Consider the following 24,327-nt stretch of genomic DNA (forward strand, 5'->3'; position numbering starts at 1 on the left):
ACCATATTCAGAATCATATAATAAACCGTAATGGAAAAGAATGTGTAAAAGAATATATATACATACACGTGTGTGTGTGTATGTGTGTGTATACAGGGCTTCCCAGGTGGCTCAGTGTAAAGAATCCACTTGGCAAGGAGACATGGGTTTGATCCTGGGGTCGGGAAGATCCCCTGGAGTAGGAAATGGCAACCCACTCCAGTATTTTGCCTGGGAAATCCCATGGACAGAGGAGCCTGGTGGGCTACAGAGCAGGGGGTCACAAAGCATCAGTCGGACACGACTGAGTGACTGAGCACGCAGACACACACATACATGTAACTGAATCACTTTTCTGTACACCAGAAACTAACACAGTATTAGAAATCAATTATACTTCAGTTTAAGAAAAAAAAATTAGAGTTTAAGATGACAGACTTTTCCTTGTCATACATAATAATTATAAAAGGCTTTGCTGTCCTAGCAGGCCTGCCTTTGCAAAGTTCTAATCTTCATATATTTCAGTTACTACAGTTTAGGTAAATCACAGCCGTTCCCAACAGTACAGTTCAAAGTTAAGTTACCAGCCTGTATCAACAGTGATTGTGTGTTCGTCTCCAGCAGCTCTGCAGTACGCAAATCACTCCACAAGCAACAGGTGTATCTTGGTTGTGACCAGTCGGGTCACTTCTCTCCAAGTCTGTCTGTGGTTGGTCACCATGCTTTCCTTAGTCTGTTCACACACATCTAAGAGGCGCAGAGCTGGGCTGCTTCCTTTCTCCCAGGGGCAAAACTCACATGACATTTCACAAAAGGAGATATTTGAAAGATGGAGCTGGTGAACAAAGGTGAAAGTGCAGAGAAGAAAGGAAAGGAGATGATGTTGGAAGTAGAGTTTGAATTGAACGTGTGTGGAGTTATGGAAGAAATCGCTGACCAGGGCATGTTGATGCTGCTACCATTTTGTCCATGAGATGAGCAGCCATTGCGTAGGATGGTCTTAGCCACATGAGTGAAATGGCTGTGCTAAAAAGGAGGAGGATGTCCCAGAGGAAGCTGCACTGGCCACAGTCTTCTCAAGTGTGCTGCCCTGCCACCCCCGTACTGGTGTACTGCACTGAGAAAATGCAGATCACGACCTCCTGAATGAGGAGCACATACCAGACACGTGGGGTCTGGTTAATTAACTGGGGGCAGGCAGTTAATTCCCTCTGCATCTGAGCCCCGACGTTGGGGAAGTGAAAACTCTGAGGTCATTTTGATGGGCAGTTTCAATACCCCCACACAAAGGAAGTAGAGTCACAAGATTGATTTACAAATCCCAGATGTGGGGGTGGGTGAGGGGGTGAGAGAGCCAGAGGAAGGGCAGTCCTCTGTCCCAGGTCACAGCAGGTGGTAGAGGGTGGGTAGCAAATGCCTGTACTTAACTTTTCAAAGGCTCAGCTCTAAGTGGTTATTTTAAAAGGTGCCCCAGGAAAAGCAAAGTGGGAACTTGCAGCAAGACTTCTAAGTTCAGATCCTTATCAAAATGTCCGGGCTCTGCTGTAAGAGGGATTGTCATACTGTAAAACGCCCCAGGAGTAACTCAAAATAGCTGTTTTCTCATCACAACATTTAAGGAACTCACAGAGGTATTTTACAGCATTGAAAGTGCAGAGGATGAAACACTGGAAGCTGATCCAAACTTGGAAAGGAGTTTGACATTCACCAGAGCATGGAAAATATTAGTACATTCTCTCTATATCCCAAGCTGTGTAACTAGAACCTGGCAAGCACGGTGCAAACTACTCTTGATACATTTTTTTTTTAAACAACAACAAAAAGCATTTTGATTCTCAATATTTCTAGTGTTTTAGAGTATACCAGTTAAATATTAGTTTTACTATTTTTCAGGTGGCCCAGTGCTAAAGAACCTGCCTGCCAGTGCAAAAGATACAGGAGGTATCAGTCCAATCGCTGGGTCAGGAGAATCCCTGGAGAAGGAAATGGCAACCCACTCCAGTATTCTTGCCTGGAGAATCCCATGGACAGAGGAGCATGGCAGGCTACAGTCCATGGGGTCAAAGAGAGTCGGACACGGCTGAGCACCTGAACATGCTTACTATTTTTTCAGTTTGCTATACATTTATAACTGACTTGAATAGAGTTTCCCTGATATTGTAAATCGACTACCCCGAATCCCACGGAGATGTTTGAATGTATTCTGTTTGTGTTTTACCAGGTTCGATAGACTTTGCTCCCTCATCTACCCCAGCACCTGGCAACACAGATCCTGTGCTCATAATCCTTGGCTGCGTTTGTGGATTTGTTTTGATTGGGTTGGTTTTATACATTTCTCTGGCCATCAGGAAAAGAATCCAGGAGACGAAGTTTGGGTAAGTTTCTCAGTTTAAAATGTTTTGCTCAGTGGTGTTGATGAAGTTGCCATGTGAAGTGATATTGCCTCTTCTGCTGGCCTTGCTCCTATATCCAGCTTGGTCCCTGTCTTACGCACCTCTTGGAGGCAGGCTGCTTCTTTAATTCGGCCAGTGTCACAAAGGCAGCCAATAGTGAAAGTTTTTTACTTGTTTCAAAGTCTCTTCCTGGTACTCTTCTTTCTTGTTTTTCTTCAGAAAGAAACTTAACATTTTTTAGGGCATTAAATGTTGTGAAGTATTTTGATACTCATTTCAAGATACATTAAAGTCAAAGTGCTAGAATGACATCCCATCATAATAGCATGAGAATAATAATGTTCCTAAGAAGAAACCCAATATATGTCCAAAAGCTTTGTGGAAAAATTTATTAAACTTTATTGACATTACAGAAGAAAACTCAAATAAATGGAAAGATGTGTACCATGTTCATGGATGGGAAGGCTCAGCTTTGTCAAGAGATCATTTCCCCCCAAGTTGACCATAAATTCAACTCAATCACCATCTAAATTGCTGCAGGGTTGTCAATAAAAGCTGATTTGAAAATGTATCTTTAGGACTAAATGGGCAGAGAGAATCATGACAGTTTTGAAATATACAAAAATTTGGGTGGAGAAGGCTAGTCCTACTAAGTATAAAAACATGTTTAGTGATTGGGACAGAGAGGTATTGTTACATATAGAGAAAGCTCAGTCTGTGGACATCACAGGGCGCCCATATCAGGTGGGAGTAGAATAAACATGAAGATTCTATTTCACATCTTTGCAGGAAGGAAAGAATATGAAAAAAAATACACACAGCCTGTTCTGTGCATTGAATGCAGAGAGCTGAGCAGGACAGACATGAGGCTGTTTAGAAGTCTGGCAGTTAAGAAGTGCAGAATAAAATACTCCAAGTGAAAATATTTCTATCAGCTAGGCCTCCACTACCTCATGGTTCCACAGAAGCTAAAAGTTTACCACCAGAACAGATATATGTGAATCAGATAAGGTCTTATCTGATTCAACCTTAGCTTGAATAACTTGGTACTGTTTGAGGTTGAATGTTCTAGAACTTCCCAGAGTGGAGTTATGAAGTACAGCAAATATATTAACAAAATTACAGGACTGCTTCAAATAGTTCAGAATAAAATTATCAGGAACCATTACCAGGAACCATTGAGCAGAGGCTGTAAACAAGTGATAGGTTGATCATAAATTATTTTTATACTAGAGTCAGTTTCCATGGGTTTTCACTGCAAACCCCTAGATTCATTTGTTCATTCATTTGTCCAAGCACCTTTCATTTATTCATTTTTAATGAAAATACATTAATTTCCTACTTATAAAATTAATATTCTTATAGTTTTTTTGTTGTTAAAAAATCAAATTATATAGAATAGTTGAAAGTAGAAGGTGAAACTTGTCTGTAACTCCATGGTTGATACACCATGGTCTCAGTTGCTATTTTGGCATAAATCCTTCCAAATTGTTTGCCTTGCATATAAATATATTATTTTTAACGTGTTTTCTATTTTAAAATAATCTATATACATAAGAAAAAGTGAGGTTAAGTCTATAATCTAGACTCACTAATTCATAATACTTTCATACCAATTAGGCTAAAGCAGTGACTAAATGGATTTTTTAAAATAGGCTTTATTTTTTAGGGAAGTTTTGTAATTACCAAAAAATTGAGAAGGCAGTATAGAAACTTTTCATATACATCACATCCAGGATCCCCTGTTATTAACATTTTATGTTAGTGCATTAGTGCATTTTATGTTAGTTATCTTTGCTACAATCAGTCAAACAGTATGAATACATTATCATTAACTAAAGTCCATACTTTATTCAGATTTCCTTTGTTTTTACCTGCTATCCCTCTTCTATTCTGGGGTCCTACCCGGGACACCACACTACATTTTGTTGTCATATCTCCTTAGGCTCCATAAGTTTCCCAGACTTTCCTTGTTTTTGATGAACTTGATAGTTTTCAGGAGAACTGGCCAGATATTTTGTAGGATACTCTCTGTTAGAATTTGTATGGTGTTCTCGCCATGATTAGATTAGGGTGGTGGACTATTGAAAGGAAGACCACAGAGGCAGAGTAGCATCTTCATCCTGTTACATCAAGGATACACACTGTCAGTGTGATTTCACTGTTGATGTTGATCCTGATCACCTAGCGGAGGCAGTCTCTGCCTAGTTTCTCTACCATAGTTATTTGTTTCTCCCTTTTTATACTGGGCTCTTTGGAAGCAAGTCAGTGCTTGCAGCTCACATTTACAGGGTGAGGAGTTAACACTCCCCCCATCTCTTATAGACAGAAAGTGTTAGTCGTTGTCAGTCATGTCTGACTCTTTGCAACCCCATGAACTGTATCCCACCAGGCTCCTTTGTCCAAGGGATTTCCCAGACAAGAATACTGGAGTCAGTTGCCATTTCCTTCTCCAAGGTATCTTCCCAACCCAGGGATGGAACCTGGATCACCTGTATTTCAGGCGGATTCTTTAACGTCTGAACCTCCAGGGAAGCCCTAAAATACAGAGTATGTATATGAAATATTCGGAATTCTTCTGCACAGGAGACTTGTTTCTCTTCCCCTCTTTATTTATTTATACACACACATATGCATGTATATACACAAGCATGTATATATGTATCAATTTGGACTCATGGATATTCCTTTTATACTTGGGGTTATAATCCAACACAACTTCATTGTGTTGCTCAAAGTGTACAGCTTTGGCTCTTGGGAGCTTATCAGTTGTTCTAAACTCTCCATGGTTCCTAGACAGAGTCCTAAAATGGATCTAAGGAAGAAGCTTGTTTCTCCTGGTGGGAAATGTTTCTGGCCTAGAAGAGCTCTCTTAACACGCAGCAGCCTAGTAGCATCTCATGGACTCAGCCCCAGCCTGGGTAGCTCTCTGTTTCTAGTCTGAGATATCCGTTATCTAATTCACCCAGGAGCGCCTTCACAGAGGAGGATTCTGAATTGGTCATCAGCTACATGGCAAAGCAGTCCTTCTGCCGGCAAGCCATCGAACTCACCTGTAAGTTGACTTTCATTTCTTTCTTTTGGCAAAAGCCATGATTATTGAGGGGCTTCCCTGATATCCAGTGATTTAGACTCCATGCTTCCAATGTAGAGGATGAGGGTTCAGTCCCTGGTCAGGGGACTAATTTCCCACATGCTATGTGACCAAAAAGAAATTATTAAGAACAAGCAAAGAACCACAGATTAATTGATGGATTTCTAACAAAAGCCAAAGGAGTTGAAGAATGTCTATCTTTAATGTGCAAAATGTCTTTGGAAAGCAACAAGCAGAGAATCCAACATGGCCCTGGGCTTCCCCGCCGGGCAATTCCCTGGAAACCTGGAGCTGTACTCGAGGTGAAGGCCCTGGGGTTAAGGACTCCTGGTGCTTTGAAACATGGGAGGAAGAAGGAACTCTCAGGGTGAGAGGAGAAGATGCGGGCAGAGGGACTTAAAAGAATCAGCAAAGCAACTGTCACAACCTCAGAGCTCATTTCCTGTTTTTTCCTGGCAACCAAGTCAGAGAACAACTTCCTGACATACTTTGTGACAATTATGGTTTGAACTTTGCTGAATCAGAGCAGCAACTCTTAGTCTCAAAAAATGGGAATAAACAGCTCTGTTCTTGAATAATTTCAGAAACAGTGTAGAAAGTATTTGAATATTATCAAATTCAAGTGTTTGGATGTTTGCCAAAAAACAAAACAATAAATAAATATAAAGATGATGGAATGCAGATTGCTATGGAACAAAAATTCATTTGATGTACTATCTTATTAATTCCTTCTGTTATCTAGAAGTTTTGAGGTTTAGGTGTCTATTCTTGCATTAAAAAAAAAAATCCTCCATTTGGACCAATTTTTTTCTCTGATGGGGGGATGATTTGGGTAAAATTTATCCACTGAGAGCTAATGTGTTATTTCTAATGATCCACATTATTTTTCGCTCTTTCAAAGTCTTGCTTATTCCTGAACTATGGCACAAACTGAATCATTTGCCGGTAGTTACCAAATTGGTCTCCGTTTCTTGGTTAATACGTCTTGTTGATAACATTGGTTGTACAGTATATCTACACCTTACGGGAAATCTTAGTCTTCAGTCTCCCCACCAAGTATTCCACTTAGCTCCTCCTATGTCATTAGAGCACGATTCTACGCACCATATGCAAAACAGACTGTGCCTTGTTCTCGACATGTTTCCCGTGGATTCTGTGCCAACTTCCCCAGCTGGGAGGGCAGGGGAGATGTCCTGATGACGGTTTCGTATCCCATAGTTAGGGGTATAATAGTAAATACTTAGAAAGAATATTGACTTGCCTTCCTCACTCTTTTAAGGGCAAAGCTCCCCTGCATGAATCGGATTGCCAGCTGCTGCTACTGCCCAATGGGAATGGTTCTGATTTTTATAATCGTTCAGGATTAATTTTGCCCTGATGGATTGATTTTACTCACTTTAATCACAGCGGGATTAAATATGATATTTCATTACTGACATTTGGCAGGGAGAGCTATGCATATGAAATGAGAAAACTGTTAAACTTGTTTATGGAACTTTATAATTTTAAGTATGTTCACATGAAAGGAAGCATCCTGACAGGTCATATGTGTTCTGCCACTCCTTCTATAGTACAGAGCTTGGGAGTCAGTGAGGAACTGCAAAATAAACTGGAGGATGTCGTGATTGACAGGAGCCTTCTTATTCTTGGCAAAATTCTGGGTGAAGGTAAGCAGTTTTTTTCTTTCAAAATATGAGTAAAAAGGTAAGCAGTTCACAGTCATTCTTTAAAAGATATATATTAAATAGAATACCATTCTTGTGACTTTAACTTATAATACAAATATTCATAGTTCTATTTTATAACTTTTAAAATGAAAAAGTAAACAGTGATTTCTGAAACTCAGATGTGACCTATGAAAAGAGCCTCAGACTTCCCTGGTTGCCCAGTGTTAAAGAATCTGCCTACCAATGCAGGGGCCGTGGGTTCAGTCCCTGGTCAGGGAAGATCCCACATGCCGCGGGGCAGCTAAGCCTGTGTGTTGCTGAGCCCCAAGCTCTGCAACAAGAGAAGCTACCACAGTGAGAAAGCCACACACCACAACTAGCGAAATCCCAAAGACCCAACACAGCCAAAAGTAAATAAATAAATAATAAAATTTTAAAAAGAAAAGAGCCTGTGTGAAAAGAGCCTCTTAAAAATGTCAATTCCCTTCCTTCATTAAAAAGCATCAGTTCGTACACTTTCAATGTTTTCCTCTAGTTCTTAAGCTTACTATCCTTTGCACCTGCCAAGTTACATAGGACCAAAAGTGAAGATACACATTTCATGTCAAAATCATCTTAGGATGAATGATAGAAGTATTAAGAGTTTGTACTTGACACATGTCAGTAACAGTTTCCAGGTTGTCTTATAAGTTTCCTGGATCAGTTTTGATGCATACTAAAGTGATGAACTGAGGTAAGTCTGAGCCAAACAAGCCTGTGACAAGCAGGAAGCTAGTGCACAGCCTGTGCCCTGGGTTGACCAGTGTAGGTGGCCTGGGCCGGCTCTGACCAGCTGCTGTGTGGAGGTCACTCTGGGGTCTCATGAAAATAACAGCTCTGGTACTATCCCACTTTTGTGGGCAAGAAAGATTTTGCACAAGGTCAATATAGATGTTTTATTTCACAGGAGAGTTTGGGTCTGTCATGGAAGGAAATCTTAATCAGGAAGATGGGACCTCTCAGAAGGTGGCTGTGAAAACCATGAAGTGTGAGTTAACCCCAATTGTTCTAGAGGCGGGCAGCTATTTTAGTGTCTGGTGCTTCATCAGGCCAGTGATGGATGATGGAGTTCATATGTCATGATCCCTATCGAGTCACAGAAGGAGAGCTACTATAATGAACTGTTCATATGTGCATCATATATTCTTTTCTTTTTTAATGTTTTGTTTATTTATGTATTTATTATTGAAGTATTGTTGATTTATGGGCTTCCCAGGTGGTGCTAGTGGTAAAGAAACTGCCTGAAATGCAGGAGACAAGAGTTTGATCCCTGGGATGGGAAGATCCCCTGGGGAAGGGAATGGCAACCCATTCCAGTACTCTTGCCTGGAGAATCCCCATGGACAGAGGAGCCTGGTGGGCTACAGTCCATGGGGCCACAAAGAGTCGGACACAACTGAGTCACTGAGCGTGCACGCACACAGTTGGCTTACAGTGTTTCAGGGGTACAGCAAAGTGATTCAATTACACAGATATATTTTTGCATATTCTTTACACTTGCCAGGGAAGGGGAAATTTGCCTCCCCACCCATCTTAAGTTCTCATGGCTGGCCTAATAATAAAATTGACACAGGACAGATTAAAAGGAGAAAACACATAAATTTTAATTAATGTCCAGGAAGATCTCATAGAAATGGGACTTAAAAAGTGGCCAAAGGAGGCACTGTGTAAATGTTTTAGAGAAACACCACCATTGTAAGGAAATGACAGGACAAAGAAACTTGAGTTTGAGATGTCCAATTAAGTGAAGAATCCAAACAGAGTTTGGGCTTGGGGTAGTCAATTTAAAGACCTATCAAGGTTTGTTTATACAGGCTTCTTCAGCCTGAATTCCCTTTCTCTGGTGATAAGGATGTCCTTCATCTTTCACGTGAGAGATTTATTTCCTGTTTTCAGGAAGACAGAAAGGAGGGTCAGAGCGTCCCTCTTGCATTAGCTGTTTTCTGCTGCTGCTGCTAAGTCGCTTCAGTCGTGTCTGACTCTGTGCGACCCGGTAGACGGCAGCCCATGAGGCTCTGCCGTCCCTGGGATTCTCCAGGCAAGAACACTGGAGTGGGTTGCCGTTGAAGTAACTGTAATTCAGAATAATCCGTATGCATTATGGATTATGGCGTATTTTGGGATGACCCACCCTGAGCCCCGACACACGAGGCAATAGCGTTTGTTGTTTACTCCCTACCTCCCTGCCTCTGTCACCTAGTAGAGATAATGATTCCAAAGTAAGGCGTGAATTTCCAAGGCAGGGTGGATCTGGTAGCAGCATCTGACCCTAGGGGTCATTCTGGCTTAGCTTGGTGGATTCACTTCCTCACATGAGGGTGGCTGTGTGGGTCTGCAGGAAGCTGTGGGCTGCCTGGAAGAAAGGATTCTCAGAGAGAGGAGAAGTGTTCTTTGCCCAAAGGCATAGGAAGGAGAGCTGTGATCACAAACTACAGTCTCCAAGTGAGCTGAGGAGAGTGCCTACATCTGGGTCAGGAAGGGCCCGAAAAGTCATCACAGAGTCTGCTTCCAACCCATGAGTGGTAAACCACTGTTAAGAGTCTTCAGCAAATGAGAAGCAAGAGCGTTCTGGAACGTTCACTCTGGTTGCAGTGCGGAGGAGGAGGAACTATTAATACAGCGTTGGCAAAAATAGTGATAGACGCCAATTAGGACACTCCAGAATCTGTGCTGGAGTCCAGGGAGACACCGGCTTGATTCCTGAGTTGGGAAGATCCCCTGGAGAAGGAAATGGCAACCCACTCCAGTATTCTCACCTGGAAATTTCCATGGACAGAGGAGCCTGGGAGGCTACAGTCCACGGGGTCTCCAAGAGTCGGACACGACTAAGCGACTGAACACGCACAGGACTTCCCTGGTGGCCCTGTGAGTAAGACTCTGTGCTTCCACGGCAGGGGGCACTGACCGAATCCCTGAGGGATCTCTGGTCAGGGGACTAAGGTCCCACGTGCCATGCAGTGCGGCCACAAAATAAATAAATAAAAGCACCTTTTAAGAAAAGAATGAAAGAAAATAGAAAATTAGGGTCATTTGTGTAGGAATCGCATCCATGCTAATGAGCAAAGGTTGAAAGCCCAGTCGTCTCTGGCCTCCAAGTCACACACTCATCTACACTGGCCTGGAGGGGTTGCACCACGGGGGAGGGTTTTGCCCACCATCACACTTGGTTGGTTGGGGCAAAGTGGGCAGACATTCCCTGAGTCTACTTTGATAGGAGGATTAGAGGCACAAACCCTGTACTACATGCTTTTATATGTGACTCCAGACAACACTCCACTCCTATTACTGTGCATTCCCTAAGGTGTGCCGGCTTTATGTTTGATTTTTTCCCCTATTTTTTTGGTGGGGGTGCACCCTGCAAGATTTGCAGAATCTTAATTCCACAACCAGAGACTGAACCAGGGCCTTTAGCAGTGAAAGTGCAGAATCCTAACCACTGGACCACCTGGGAATTCCCTATGGTTGATTTTAATTGTAGCAGCTCAGTGGTAAAGAATCCTCCTGCCAATGCAGGAGACATGGGTTCAACCCCTGGGTCAGGAAGATCCCCTGGAGAAGGGAAAGACAAACTGCTCCAGTATTCTTGCCTGGGAAATCCCATAGACAGTGGAGCTTGGCGGGCTACAGTCCATGGGGTTGCAAAGAGTTGGACACAATACAGCGACTAAAAATAACACAAAATACATCATCCTGAGACGGGTTCCAAACAGGAAAAGGAGTATGTCAAGGCTGTATATTGTCACCCTGCTTATTTAACTTACATCGTTAAGTAGTGTACATTGTGAGAAACGCTGGGCTGGAGGAAGCACAAGCTGGAATCAAGATTGCCGGGAGAAATATCAATAACCCCAGATATGCAGATGATACCACCCTTATGGCAGGAAGTGAAGAAGAAGTAAAGAGCCTCTTGATGAAAGTGAAAGAGGAGAATGAAAAAGTTGGCTTAAAGCTCAACATTCAGAAAACGAAGATCATGGCATCCAGTCCCATTACTTCATGGGAAATAGATGGGGAAACAGTGGAAACAGTGGCTGACTTTATTTTGGGGGGCTCCAAAATCACTGCAGATGGTGATTGCAGCCATGAAATTAAAAGACGCTTACTCCTTGGAAGGAAAGTTATGACCAACCTAGATAGCATATTAAAAAGCAGAGACATTAGTTTGTGAACAAAGGTCCATCTAGTCAAGGCTATGGTTTTTCCAGTGGTCATGTATGGATGTGAGAGTTGGTCTATAAAGAAAGCTGAACACCGAAGAATTGATGCCTTTGAACTGTGGTGTTGAAGAAGACTCCTGAGAGTCCCTTGGACTGCAAGGAGATCCAACCAGTCCATCCTAAAGGAGATCGGTCCTCGGTGTTCATTGGAAGGACTGACGCTGAAGCTGAAACTCCAGTACTTTGGCCACCTGATACGAAGAGCTGACTCATTTGAAAAGACCCTGCTGCTGGAAAAGATTGAGGGCAGGAGGAGAAGGTAATGACAGAGGATGAGATGGCTGGATGGCATCACCAACTCAATGGACATGAGTTTGGGTAGACTCCAGGAATTTGTGATGGACAGGGAAGCCTGATGTGCTGCGGTTCATGGGGTCGCAGAGTCGAACATGACTGAGTGAGTGGACTGAACTGAACTGAAGAATCTTTTCAATTTACAGTTCAGAGACATTGAGTACATTCATATTCTTGTGCAACCATCACCACCATCCACCTCCATAACTTTTTCACCTCACAAAACTGAACTGCATACCCATTAAAGAACAACCCCCATTCTCCCCACCCCTTCTTGCACCTGGCACTCACCATTCAATTTTCTGTGAATTGGACTTCTCTAAATACTTCACAGAAGTGGAATCATACAGTATTTGTCCTTGTGTGACTGGCTTATTTCACTTAGCCTAATTATAGAATTTTAAATGTTTCTTTTGAGCTGGCGTGATTCCAGAAACTTGGTATGAAAGTGCATCTAGTTCACAAGGCAGAATGGGGCAGCCAGACTTGCAAGAAATGTGCTGAGAGAGAGAAGCAATTTGCTCTTTTTGTGAGGCAAAAATCATTGCAACAGACCAGTTGGATTCTATTTTAGATGTGGTTTTTTTTTTTTTTTTTTTTTTGCTATTAATAATCAGTTCAGTTCAGTTGCTCAGTCATGTCCAACTCTTTGTGACCCTATGGACTGCAGCATCCCAAGCTTTGCTGTCCATCACCAACTCCTGGAGCTTGCTCATACTCAGTGTTCATTGAGTTGGTGATGCCACCCAAATATCTCATCCTCTGTTGTCCCCTTCTCCTCCTGCCTTCAATCTTTCCAAGCATCAGGGTCTTTTGCAGTGAGTCAGTTCTTCACATTAGATGGCCAAAGTATTGGCATTTCAGCTTCAGTGTCAGTCCTTCCAATAAATATTCAGGACTAATTTCTTTGAGGATTGACTGGTTTGATCACTTAATTTTTAGAATGGTTTTAGATTTACAGAAGGGGGCTTTCCTGATGGCTCCAGCAGTAAAGAATCCACTTGGCAATGCAGGAGACATGGGTTTGATCCCTGGGTCAAGAAGATCCGCAGGAGAAGGGCATGGCAGCCCACTCCAGTATTGCCTGGGAAATCCCAAGAGGAGCCTGGTGGGCTACAGTCCAACAGAGTCATGAAGAGTTGGACACAACTTGCAGAGTAAACAGCAACAGCAGGTGACATTAGGGTCCAGCTTGGGTTGTATGTTCTGTAGGGTTTGACAAATGCATTATGTCCTGTGTCCACCATCCCAGGGTCACACAGAAGTTTCACCTGCTGAAAATCCCTGTAGGCAACCGATTCATCCCTCCCCCAACCAGTCCCTGGCAACCACTCTTACTGTCCCTATCATTTTGCCTTTTCCTGATTTTACTTTTAAAGAATAAAATTGCTATTCCTCTTTCCCCTTCCCTGAGTAATAACTCACGGCTAACCTTTTCCATCTTTTCTTTTAGTGGACAACTTTTCGCAGCGAGAGATTGAGGAATTTCTCAGTGAGGCCGCGTGCATGAAAGACTTCAACCATCCGAACGTCATTCGGCTCCTAGGTACTCATGGAAATGCAGCATTGGGTGGCCGGAGGGCCTCGGCTGATATGCTCTAGGCCAAAGCAAAAATCTCGGGGGCAGATAAACATTATGCTTTGTATAAGCCCAGAGTACTTCATCACATTGGGTTTTTGTGAATTCCCTGGCAGTCAAGTGATTAGGACTCAGCACTTCCTCTGCAGGAGGCCTGAGTTCAATCCCTGGTTGGGGAACTAATATCCTGCAAAAAAAAAAAAAAAAAAGAGTTGGTTTTTCTCCCAAAAGACTTTTTATGGTTGCATTTTTCTGAAGCTGGTTGTAAAAATAGGCCTGAATTTCCTGGACACCAGTGAACTCAGGAATGTTTAGTGTCCACAGAATTCTAAGTTGCTGTGGATTAAAATAGCCTCAGTTACCCCCACCCCCACCCCCCGCCCCCACCCTTACAAGGTTTCCCTTATGGCTCAGTTGGTAAAGAATCTGCCTGCAATTCAGGAGATCTGGGTTCATTCCCTGGGTTGCAAAGATCCCCTGGAGAAGGAAATGGCTCCTCCAGTATTCTCCCTCTCCAGTATTCTTGCCTGAAGAATTCCATGGACAGAGGAGCTTGGCGGGCTACAGTCCATGAGGTCGAAACAGTCAGACACGACGTAGCCCTTGAACCACCACTACCACCCCGCTTACAAGACGTGAAAGCTGGTTATGCTGTCATTTGTCTTGATTTCAGGTTGCACATGAATCAAATGCTAGTAGGGTAGAGCTGTAAATTAGACAAATTCCACAGATCATTTTCGAAAAACAATTTTTCTTAAAACTTTTTTTAGCTCTACCAAGTGACATACGGGATCTTAGTTCCCCTCAGGGATTTAGTCTGCTCCCTGCAGTGTAAGCTAGGAGTACTAACCACTGGACCCCTAGAAAGTCCTGAGAAACAGTTTTTAAATCAGTTGAATCAAGTCCCATGAAATTGTCAATACAGAGCCCAAGAAATGTGGCTTCCCTGGCGGCTCAGACAGTGAGGGATTTGCCTACAATGAGAGACACTGGATTCAATCCTGGGTTGGGAAGATCTTCTGGAGGAGGGCATGGCAACCCACTCCAGTATTCTAGCCTGGAGAATCCCATGGACAGAGGAGCCTGGCGGGCTACAGTCCATGGGGTCACAAAGAGTCAGACACGACAGAGCAACTAAGCACAGCACAACCTAAGAAATCAGTACTTGAAAAGATATTAACATTTTTTTAACTTACTAATTTCTTGGGATTTATGTTGGCAGTTTCATGGGATTTGAGTCAGTGATTTAACAATGAGAATTTGGTTTTGTGACACCGTTTACTAACAAATACTCAATGGAGAGCTGGTCTCAAGTGGTTGGTGTGTGATGTTCTTCCAAAAGGGGGGAGCAACCTAAAAATAATTGAATGTTCTGCTGACTTCTTTTTTTGCCGTCCTTTAACTTGATAAATGCTATATTCTTGGGGGAATTTTCAATGTTTATTATGATGGACACTGCCAGAGAGATGGGAAAACTAATGTTTGGAGACAGTATTGTGTCAAAGAAACTACTGTTGCTCATTTGTAGCTGTTGACTTCGGCAGAGTCTGAGGACAGTGGTGTTTAGTCCTTGACTACCATGTGCAAGAGCTTTGCGAACCTGACCTCAGACAGACTCTGATTCAAGCATCTGTGACAAATGATGTGGAGCTTTCCTGTGTATAACTGTTAACATTTAGAGACATGGATTTCACCTATAGGCCCTCAGAATTAATTCTTCCAATAGTTTTAAGTATTTGGTTGCAGGGGACTTAATATGATTAATTATTTAACTGTCTGAAACTAGTTTGCCCTCGAATTCTCTTGTGGTCACCTCCCCCTCAGTTTGACTCGGCGTAACAAAAACTCCATGAGTTTCTACAGCTATACTTGTTTTTGTTGTTTAGTCACTAAGTTGTGTCTGACTCTTTCGTGACCCTGTGGACTCACCAGGTTCCTCTGTCCATGGGATTCCTCAGGCAAGAATACTGGAGTGGGTTGCCATATCCTTCTCCATAGCTGTACTTGGTATTGATTACTTTTTTGAGAATTTTCATGCAAAGATTGGCACTAGTCTGAAAGAAAAAAAAATACCAAGAAGTGGACCCCAGTGTGTGTTCCATATTCTAGAACACAGAGTGTGTGAGTTATGAGTGTTTTTTTTTTTTAACTGTTCATTTGAGAGTGCGTGGTTTCAATTACCCAGCGCTCCTGCAGCGCGTTTTCTGGTCACTGCTAACAAGGGCTCTTTGTAACTTACTCTCTGGTTTTAATTCCAGGCGTATGTATAGACATGAGCCCTCAGGGCATCCCCAGGCCCATGGTGATTTTACCCTTCATGAAATACGGGGATCTGCACACCTACCTCCTCCGTTCCCGACTGGAGGCAGGACCGAAGGTAATTCATCACCCCATTGTCTGAACAGTACTCGGGGCTCCCGCCACAGGGCCAGGACAACCTCAGCGTCTAACCTAGAAAGGGAAGCAGGGGATGCTGGCTTTGTCCAGTGCTCACTGCAGCCCCTGGGTGTTGATGTAGGGTGTCTGTCGTCACAGCAGACCTGCCCACAGGCTTCATCACTCTCATCTTATGTGGGGGAGAAGCCAGCTGGGAGTGGAGCTGAGTGGGCCCCTCTTGCTATGAGTGGCTCTTTCCTTCAAAGTCTCCTTTTGTGGATTGTTCACTATGGAATCACCAGATGTCGGAGCCATCTCAGTTCCCAGTTGCACGGAGCTTTTTTCAGAGAACCGGAGGGGAAATTGGTTGCATCCATCTTTCTATTTGTCCCGAGCCCCTCTGTCCTCAGAATCAGAAAGCATGTTAGGAGTGGGTGGACCTGCCTGCCTACCTTCCATGGTGCCCCTGAGAGAGGGCCACCCCTGAGACCCCACAGGGCAAGCCTTGCCCTCAAGCCCCACAGCACAGAGAAAGCAACCAGAAACGGGCCCTTAGACTGCAGCACCTCGCCCCCCAGCCCCAGGTGGTGGAAGGGGTCCTGATGAGAGAGCAGTAGCAACGTGGTACCTGGGAGCGCCGCAGGGGAAGGTCCTCATCCCCCGAGACACGCGGACCTGGAGGAACGGCCACTCACCAGAAAGTTTATCGAGACAGCTGGAGAAACCACAGACCTGGGCTTCTCTGGTGGTCTAGTGGATGAGAATCCACCTGCCAGTGCAGAGGACACGTGTTCCATCCCTGGTCCAGGAAGATCCCATACGCCACGGAGCAACCAAGTCAGTGCTCCACATCTAGTGAGCCTGTGCCCTGTAGCCTGGGAGCCCCGGCTGCTGAAGGCCTGCACCTAGAGCCCGGGTCCCAGCAACAGAAGCCGCTACAAGGAGAAGCCCCGCATCAGAATGCTGAGTAGTCCCCGCTCACTGCTACTAGAGCAAAGCCTATACAGCGAAGTCAAACCTAAAGTGAACACGGACTTCCCCGGCGGTCCACTGGTTAAGACTCTGCACTCTCAGGACAGGTGGCCTGTGTTCCATCCCTAGTCAGAGAACTAGAGCCCACCTGTTTCAACTAAAGATCCCACGTGCGGGGATCGAAGACTCCAACTGCTGCAACTAAGACACGGCACAGCCAAATGAATAAATAAAATACAATTATTTTTAAAAACAAAATAAATCTTAAAAAAAAAACATAAAACCTGAGACCAGTTTACAGAGAACATTTTCTGGAGCCTTCTCTCCTGTACCTTGCTTCCCCTGTTGGTATTGTATGCAAGTGTTATGGAAACACCAAGAGATTTATTTTCTTTCTCTTGGTTTTGTCCTGTTCTTTTGAGGGATGGCGGGAAGAACCTAAAAGGGAAGGAGTTCCTGCCTTCTTCTGGCTCCCGTGGTGGTCCCATGCTCATGCCTGTTTTGGTTTTTACAATTCATGTGTTTATTTTTGGTTGCTCTGGGTCTTTGTTGCTGTGCTTGGGCTTTCTGTATTTTCGGTGGGTTGGGGCCGCTCTTCCTTGTGGTCCAGGAGCTTATTGTGGTGGTTTCTCTTGCTGTAGAGCACAGGCTCGGGGGGGTGGCACCTTTGGTGGTTTAGCACGTGGGCTCAGTGGCTGTGTCCCGCGGGCCCGGGAACAGCTGGGCCTCAGTGCTCGTGGCACCCGGGCTTCAGCTGCCCAGTGGCTTTAGTCACTCCCTTGAATCTTCCAAGATCAGGGATGAAACCCTTGTCTCCTCTGTTGGCATGTGGATTCTCATCTCATCAGTTTTTTTTTTAATGGATCATACTTGTTATGATCTTGGACTTGATCATTTGTTATGTCTAAGGACTCTTTGCCTAACCCTAGATATAAGAGATTTTCTTCTATGTTTTCTTCTAAAAATTTGTTTACATGTTGTGTTTGAGTCTGTGAGCTATTTTTCATTACTGGGGTGAAATTTAGTCTGTTGCTCTTTTGTTTATAGATGACCAGCATCATTTGTGAAAGGCTGTCCTTCATCCATTCATTGCTTTTGCACCTTTGTCAAAAATCAACTGTGTGTACACGTGTGGGTCTGCTTCTGAGTTCTCTGCTCTGTTCCATCAAGCTCTGGGCCATCCTTTGCCCTTACCACATCATCGACATTACTGTGGTTTTATTGTCGTAAGATCGGGTAATGTGATTCCTCCAAATTTATCCTACTTTTTCAGAATTGTTCTCACTATTCTAGTTTTGTTGCTCTTCCATGTAAATTCTAGAATCGGTTTGTCTGTGTCTGCCAGAAATAACTGCTGTCATCTTATGTTTTTTTGAACAAAATAAGTAAAGAAACAAAAAATAAAAACGTTTTTAAAAAATAACAGGTAAGGAAACAAGTACACAGCATTTTACTTGCTAATGAATTATTTCTATTTGCAAAAATACAGGTATATTTCCAATGATGAAAACCCCCAGGTTGTTATAAAAATTTTAAAGGGGTATATTTTTATATTTTACTACCTTATAGCCACTGGAAGTCACAAAATGCTTCATAGGCAAACTAGAAAATCAAGCTTCTATTCAAGTCTCTGCTGCCTTGTCAGTCAGGTCCCTGGGAAGAGGTGCCTTCTGTTCCTTCTGGAGTGGTCTCAGTCACGCGAAGATGCTTTTTCTGCAGGACTTGGTGCCACACTGTTCTTTGCGTTCGTAGCACCCCTGGTCTTCTGATCCATGGACACTGGACGCTTCTCTATTAATTTAGAACTGATTTAATTATTTTGCTTTATAGTTGTCAGAGTATACGTTTTGCACTTCTTTTGTTGAATTTCTTCCTAAGTATTTTGTTAATTCTTTTGTAGATGTTTTCTTAATTTCATTTTTGGACAGTTCATTGTTTAGGGCATAGAAACGCAATTGAGTTTTGTATGTCAACCTAGTATCCGGTGGCCTTATTGAACTCATTTACTAGTTTTGCTCCACATTCATCTTTTACATGACCTTTGGTCACAGTCTGCAGGAATAATGTAGTTGTGCTTGGGAAAAAAATGACACAAATCAATAGCACCTGATATTCATTATCCTTTCACAAATGTCAGCAGATTTGATATTTCTTAGCACCCAAATCCTTTCCTAGAAATTAGAATATAGAAAACCAAATGCCCCAAATATACAGAATAGAGGCATAAGGTTTCATGCCTGATTTGCTTACATTTTCCTTAAGGGTAAAGGATAATGAAAGCATTTTGTTATACAGTCTATTATTGATGTGTGTCTTAGTTGGGAAATATAAATCATTGAAAATTCAGTGTCTTGGGACTTTCCTGGTGGTCCTATAGCTAAGACTTCACGCTCCCCGTGCGGGGGGCCTAGGTTCAAGCCCTAGTCAGGGAGCTAGGTCCTACATGACACAGCTAAAGATCCCAGTGCCACAGCAAAGAGCTGGCACAGCCGAAATAAGTCCGTTTCTAAAAATTCCAGTGTCCTCATCAGCACCACTTCAGAAGGCTCAGGTGCCGTAGAGAGTAGGCCATGACAGTCCAGCCCCCTGGGGGAGAATGTATCAAGGATGGACTCGTTATGAGTTCTGTGAACTTGTGAACCCTTCTCTTTAGGGCTCCGATTGCACTAAAACCTTGGATTACTACACAGAAGTCTTGCTGAATCAGCACCCTCATAATTAATCCCAACATGGAAGATTTTCTAACACACAGTCTGGTTTGATTTTTACAACCTAGGGGGAAAAATACACACTAGACTGTTCAAACTTAAAGAAAGGCCCCGTAGAGAAACAAAAATGAAAATTCCTAAATCCTTACTTGTGGTTCTTTGGTCCCATGATAAGGAGTAAAGACTGTCCTACTTTCTGTCCAGAAGAAGAAAAGTATCTTTCAAAACATTTTAAAGTGAAATGATAGCAGATGTGGGTGCATAATTGGAAACAGCTACTTCTCAGAGCGCTTTTTGCCATCCAAACCCTAGACCTTCCCCCCTCACCCTCCCCAACTGAAACCAGACCTCCCCTCCTTTCCCCTGTTGGTCCCACTGCCGCTCAGAAGGACACAAGGATCCCATTTGACCTTATGACTTGTGAAAAGACTATTACTCACTGTCCATACTCCTAAAGAAACAGTAAAATATGATATTTACAAGACGTTTTAGGGTTTGTTGATTTTGTCTGTGTGTCTTCATCCCTTTTCAAAACCTCATTTGTGAGGTTGCATGCATGCTCAGTCTCCTGAGTCGTGTCTGACTTTTTGTGACCCCATTGGCTGCAGCCCGCCAGGCTCCTCTGTCCATGGGATTCTGCAGGCAAGAATACTGGAGCGGGTTGCCATGCCCTCCTCCAGGGGATCTTCCCGACCCAGGGAGCAAACCCTCGTGTCCTGCATCTCCTGCATTAGCAGGCAACTTCTGTACCACTGAGCCACTGACGTTAGTGATGTGGAAATTTCCTTGTTTCATGGCCACACTTCTAAGAAATAAAGCCATCATTTTCCCCCTCAAAGGGAAATAACTCGGTTTCCTTTTAAAAAAATAATCTGTCAGGAATTGCAGCAGTTAGGACTTGGCACTTTCACTGCCATGGCCTGTATTCAGTCTCTGTGCCACTCAGTCATGTCTGACTCTTTCTGACCCTATGGACTGTAGCCCACAAGGCTCCTCTGTCCACGGAATCCCCCAGGCAAGAATACTGGAGTGGGTAGCCATTCCCTTCTCCAGGGGATCTTCCCGACCCAGGAATTGAACCTGGGTCTCCTGCATTGCAGGTGGATTCTTTACCATCTGAGCCACTGAAGAAGATTCTCTGAAGAAGGAAACGGCATCCCATTCCAGTATTCTTGCCTGGAAAATCCCATGAATGGAGAAGCTTGGTGGGCTATAGTCTATGGGGTCTTAAAGAGTCCGACATAACTGAGCAACTCGCTTTAAGCTGCACAACAGAACCAAATAATAATAACAGTCTCTCTCCTCATGTCTTCCACCCCCTAGCATATCCCCCTGCAGACACTGCTGAAGTTCATGGTGGACATTTCCCAGGGAATGGAGTATCTGAGCAACAGGAACTTTCTTCACCGGGATTTAGCTGCTCGAAACTGCATGTAAGAGTCCTGGTCCGTCCTGGAGGCGGTTGGGGCCTCATGGTGGTAGATATTGGTAGGAGTGCTGGGTGGCACGTTGCTGTTAAAATACAGAGGAGGGCTGGATTTGGGAGAGGGACAGTGCGGCTGGCCCTGGAGACGGAATTTCTACCACCCTGAGATACAGCTGGGTTTTCTGCTTGAGGATTTTCACTATCTCTGCCTCCAAGAGTCTGGTTGACTTCCAAAACTTTGCCCTGTGACATTTTTAAAAAATTCTTTACTGGAGTCTGGTTGAGTTGCAATGTTGTTTTAGTTTCAGGTGTACAGCAAAGTGAATCAGTTGTACATACACTCATATACCCACTCTTTTTACATTATTTTGCCGTTATAGGTCATGACAGAATATTGAGTAGAGTTCCCTATGCTAGGCAGTAGGTCCTTATTATCTGTTTTTTATATAGTAGTGTGTATATATGACTACTTTATTTTCACACTCTGATGCAACTCGGAGTCCTAGCTGTGACTTTGGGACCCTCCCCAACTGCCATCAGGTTTTTTGGATCCAGAATTACATATAAGTCAACTCATCATGCCTGAGAAATCCCACGGACAGAGGAGCCTAGCAGGCTACAGTCCATGGAGACACAGAGTCAGGCACAACTTGGGGACTAAACTGCAATCATGAAGACAGTCATGAGCAGCATAACAGTTCTGTCCCTGAGTTTTCATGATGCTATCTTGTGAAGCAGTTTTGTCCTGACTACACCAAAACTTTCCTTCTGCAGCGAAGAGATAAGGGCTTATACAAGAACTTTGAACATCAGCTTCCCCTTCTCTTCAGTCGACTTCAGTACCCATTGTTGATGCTCAGTCACTCAGTCGTGTCTGACTCTTTGTGACCCCTTGGACTGTAGCCCACCTGGCTTCTCTGTCTATGAGATTTCCCAGGCAAGAATACTGGAGGGGGTTGCCATTTCCTCCTCCAAGGAGTCTTCCTGATTGAACCTATGTCTCCTGCATTCCAGGCAGATACTTTACCGCTGATCCACTGGGGAAGCCCATTTTTTGTACTTATCCTGACTGTTTTCAGCTGCATTGGGCGCGGACCTGGGATTTAAGGCTTTGCCTCTGATGTCGCTGAGGATGTAAACTCACTCTGTCTCTCTCTGTAGGTTGCGAGATGACATGACTGTCTGCGTGGCGGACTTTGGCCTCTCTAAGAAGATCTACAGCGGTGATTACTACCGCCAGGGGCGCATCGCGAAGATGCCTGTGAAATGGATCGCCATAGAGAGTCTCGCAGACCGAGTCTACACCAGTAAAAGTGATGTGGTATGTTCAGAGCTTTGATTCGGGGCCTCGCATTGCAAAGATGAAGGCAAGTGGAAAGAAATGACCTCAGCTGGTGCCACAGGACCAGTTACTCTTTGATGAACTGAGGATTGGGGCAGGCTCACCCTTCTCTTTTATTTTTTGCTTGATGCTTTAATTCTAGGTGGGATACTAGATTCTGGTGAAGTAGCCTGACATGCAAAGGCCCTTCATTTATCCCCACTTTCCTCTGCTACAATATAGTGACTAAGATATTCCAGATTTACATTAAATTAAATGAATTCATCCAGTAGCTGTTTGAACCAAGATGCTGTATAAAAGGTGCTGTGTAACGACAGATAACCTTAACCAGAGATTTGGGAAAAGAAAACAGGGCTTTCCAGGTGGCTCAGTGGTAAAGAACCCGCCTTCCAGTGCAGGAAATGTGGGTTTGATCCTGGGGCTGGGAAGATCCCCTGGAGGAGGAAATGGCAACCCACTCCAGTATCCTTGCCTGGAGAATTCCATGGGCAGAGGAGCCTCGTGGGCTACAGTCCATGGGGTCACAAAGAGCTGGACAGAACTGAGCCCACATGCAGAAGAAAACCCTTGCCAACACCAGTAGGAAGAGAACGTTAAACAGAGCAGTGATGTGACAGAAGCCTAGCCTGCCTTTGTCTCATTTCCCAGACAACTCTAGTAGAAATGGGGAGCTGTGCCGTTCCAACCCGTGTCACTGCCGCGTTGGGAGAGCGGCGTGTCCCTAACGTCTTTGTCAGCTCTGTGTGCCGTTGCCAGGGCTCTGAGGAAATGGCCTTTCCCAGTGAAGAAGTCCATTCAGCCTTTCTGGAAAGACTTGAGCCCTTATGTTGTCGCTTTATCCTCAGTGGGCATTTGGCGTGACCATGTGGGAAATAGCCACACGAGGAATGACCCCCTACCCCGGAGTCCAGAACCACGAGATCTATGACTATCTTCTCCACGGCCACCGGCTGAAGCAGCCCGAGGATTGCCTGGATGAATTGTGAGTCAGTTGCTCTCCATCTTGGGGCAGCCGGCAAAGATCTGGGGACACACGGCCACTGGGGTGGGGCCGCTTACAGGGGGGCGTGGGCAGAGGGTGACAGTCACAGACACTGGGACCAGAAGCCGCTCGTGGGGGTAGGTGGCGTGTGCTCATCTCCGGTGAGCCGACACGTGCCCTCAACACCTGTAATCACCTCTAGGAAACTCAGTTGGCCTTCTGTGTGGGTGGAGGCAGAACCCGCAGGTAAAGAGAGCCAAGGGTAAGGGACTTGAGCATCTGCAGTGTTTGGTATCCACTGGGCTTTGGAAAACAATCCGCCATGGGTATGACGGAGGACTGTAAATCCTCCGAGACACAGGTTGACTTCACAGTGCATGGGGTACTTGGATGATTCACTGCTCTCTCTCTTTTCAGGAAAGGTTGGCTTTATCTGTGAGTGGGGACAACTCTTCATCGCAGCTCTCGGGCTGCTCACTGCGGTGGCTTCTCACTGCGGTGGCTTCTCACTGCAGTGGCTTCTCCCCTTGTGGAGCACGGGCTGGAGAGCTCAGGCTCAGTAGTTGTGACGCACGGGATCGTCCTTGCCGTGTGTGGGCTTCTTGTTGTGGCCCATGAGCTTAGCTACCCCGCAGTATCTTAGTTCTCCAACCAGGATCTAACCCATGTTCCTGCATTGGCAGGTGGATTCTTAATCACTGGACCACCAGAGAAGCCCCTTTGCAGATTTTATAAAAATAATTTCCTGTGGCTCCAAGGAGAGGGGCATTCTCACCATGTTTAACAAGAACTTTTCGGGACCGGGTACCTGCGTGGGCTCCATCATGGAATGCCTTGCCGGGCTGCCAGGGCAGGTGGGCCTGTGCAGGACACCCCCCCACACCCAGACATACTCACACTCGCACGCTGGCTCTGCTTTCTCACACCCCTGAGAAGTCCCCTGTCAGTTTGTTCATGGGCCTCCGACGTCCCATCTTAGCCAAACAAAAGGAAGCTTTTTTGATCAGAGCCTTACTCTGCTTGGAGGTGGTGGTGGTGATTATGGTTGTAAACCCATAAAATTTAGAACAGACACAGAAAACCCAAGCCCTTTAAAAGAAAATCATGAAATCCTAAGTTAATTAGATCTGGGGTTTCACGGTCATTTCTGCAATGGCCACGTGAATGAAATGTTTGCTTCTGCAGATGAGGAAGCCCTTTCCATGAAGCAATATTGAATAGGGCGTTTTGTGGCTGCTTCTCTCTTTGCTTCTCTTGTG

At 44.4% G+C, this 24,327-nt stretch overlaps 1 protein-coding gene across 1 annotated transcript in view; it reads left to right on the plus strand.

Moving 5' to 3' along the window:
- The window catches only part of MERTK (MER proto-oncogene, tyrosine kinase), a 116,857-nt gene that overhangs the window by 87,207 nt on the left and 5,323 nt on the right, over positions 1-24,327 (plus strand). Inside the window, exons 10-18 of the mRNA XM_068967478.1 lie at positions 2,201-2,354; positions 5,342-5,427; positions 7,038-7,133; positions 8,080-8,160; positions 13,137-13,229; positions 15,521-15,639; positions 20,642-20,751; positions 21,906-22,065; positions 22,932-23,068. Of these exons, the coding sequence (XP_068823579.1) occupies positions 2,201-2,354; positions 5,342-5,427; positions 7,038-7,133; positions 8,080-8,160; positions 13,137-13,229; positions 15,521-15,639; positions 20,642-20,751; positions 21,906-22,065; positions 22,932-23,068 (1,036 nt within the window). The remainder of the gene's footprint in view (positions 1-2,200; positions 2,355-5,341; positions 5,428-7,037; positions 7,134-8,079; positions 8,161-13,136; positions 13,230-15,520; positions 15,640-20,641; positions 20,752-21,905; positions 22,066-22,931; positions 23,069-24,327) is intronic.

The sequence above is a fragment of the Capricornis sumatraensis genome, chromosome 1 (assembly GCF_032405125.1).
Source record: "Capricornis sumatraensis isolate serow.1 chromosome 1, serow.2, whole genome shotgun sequence".
Taxonomy (NCBI): domain Eukaryota; kingdom Metazoa; phylum Chordata; class Mammalia; order Artiodactyla; family Bovidae; genus Capricornis; species Capricornis sumatraensis.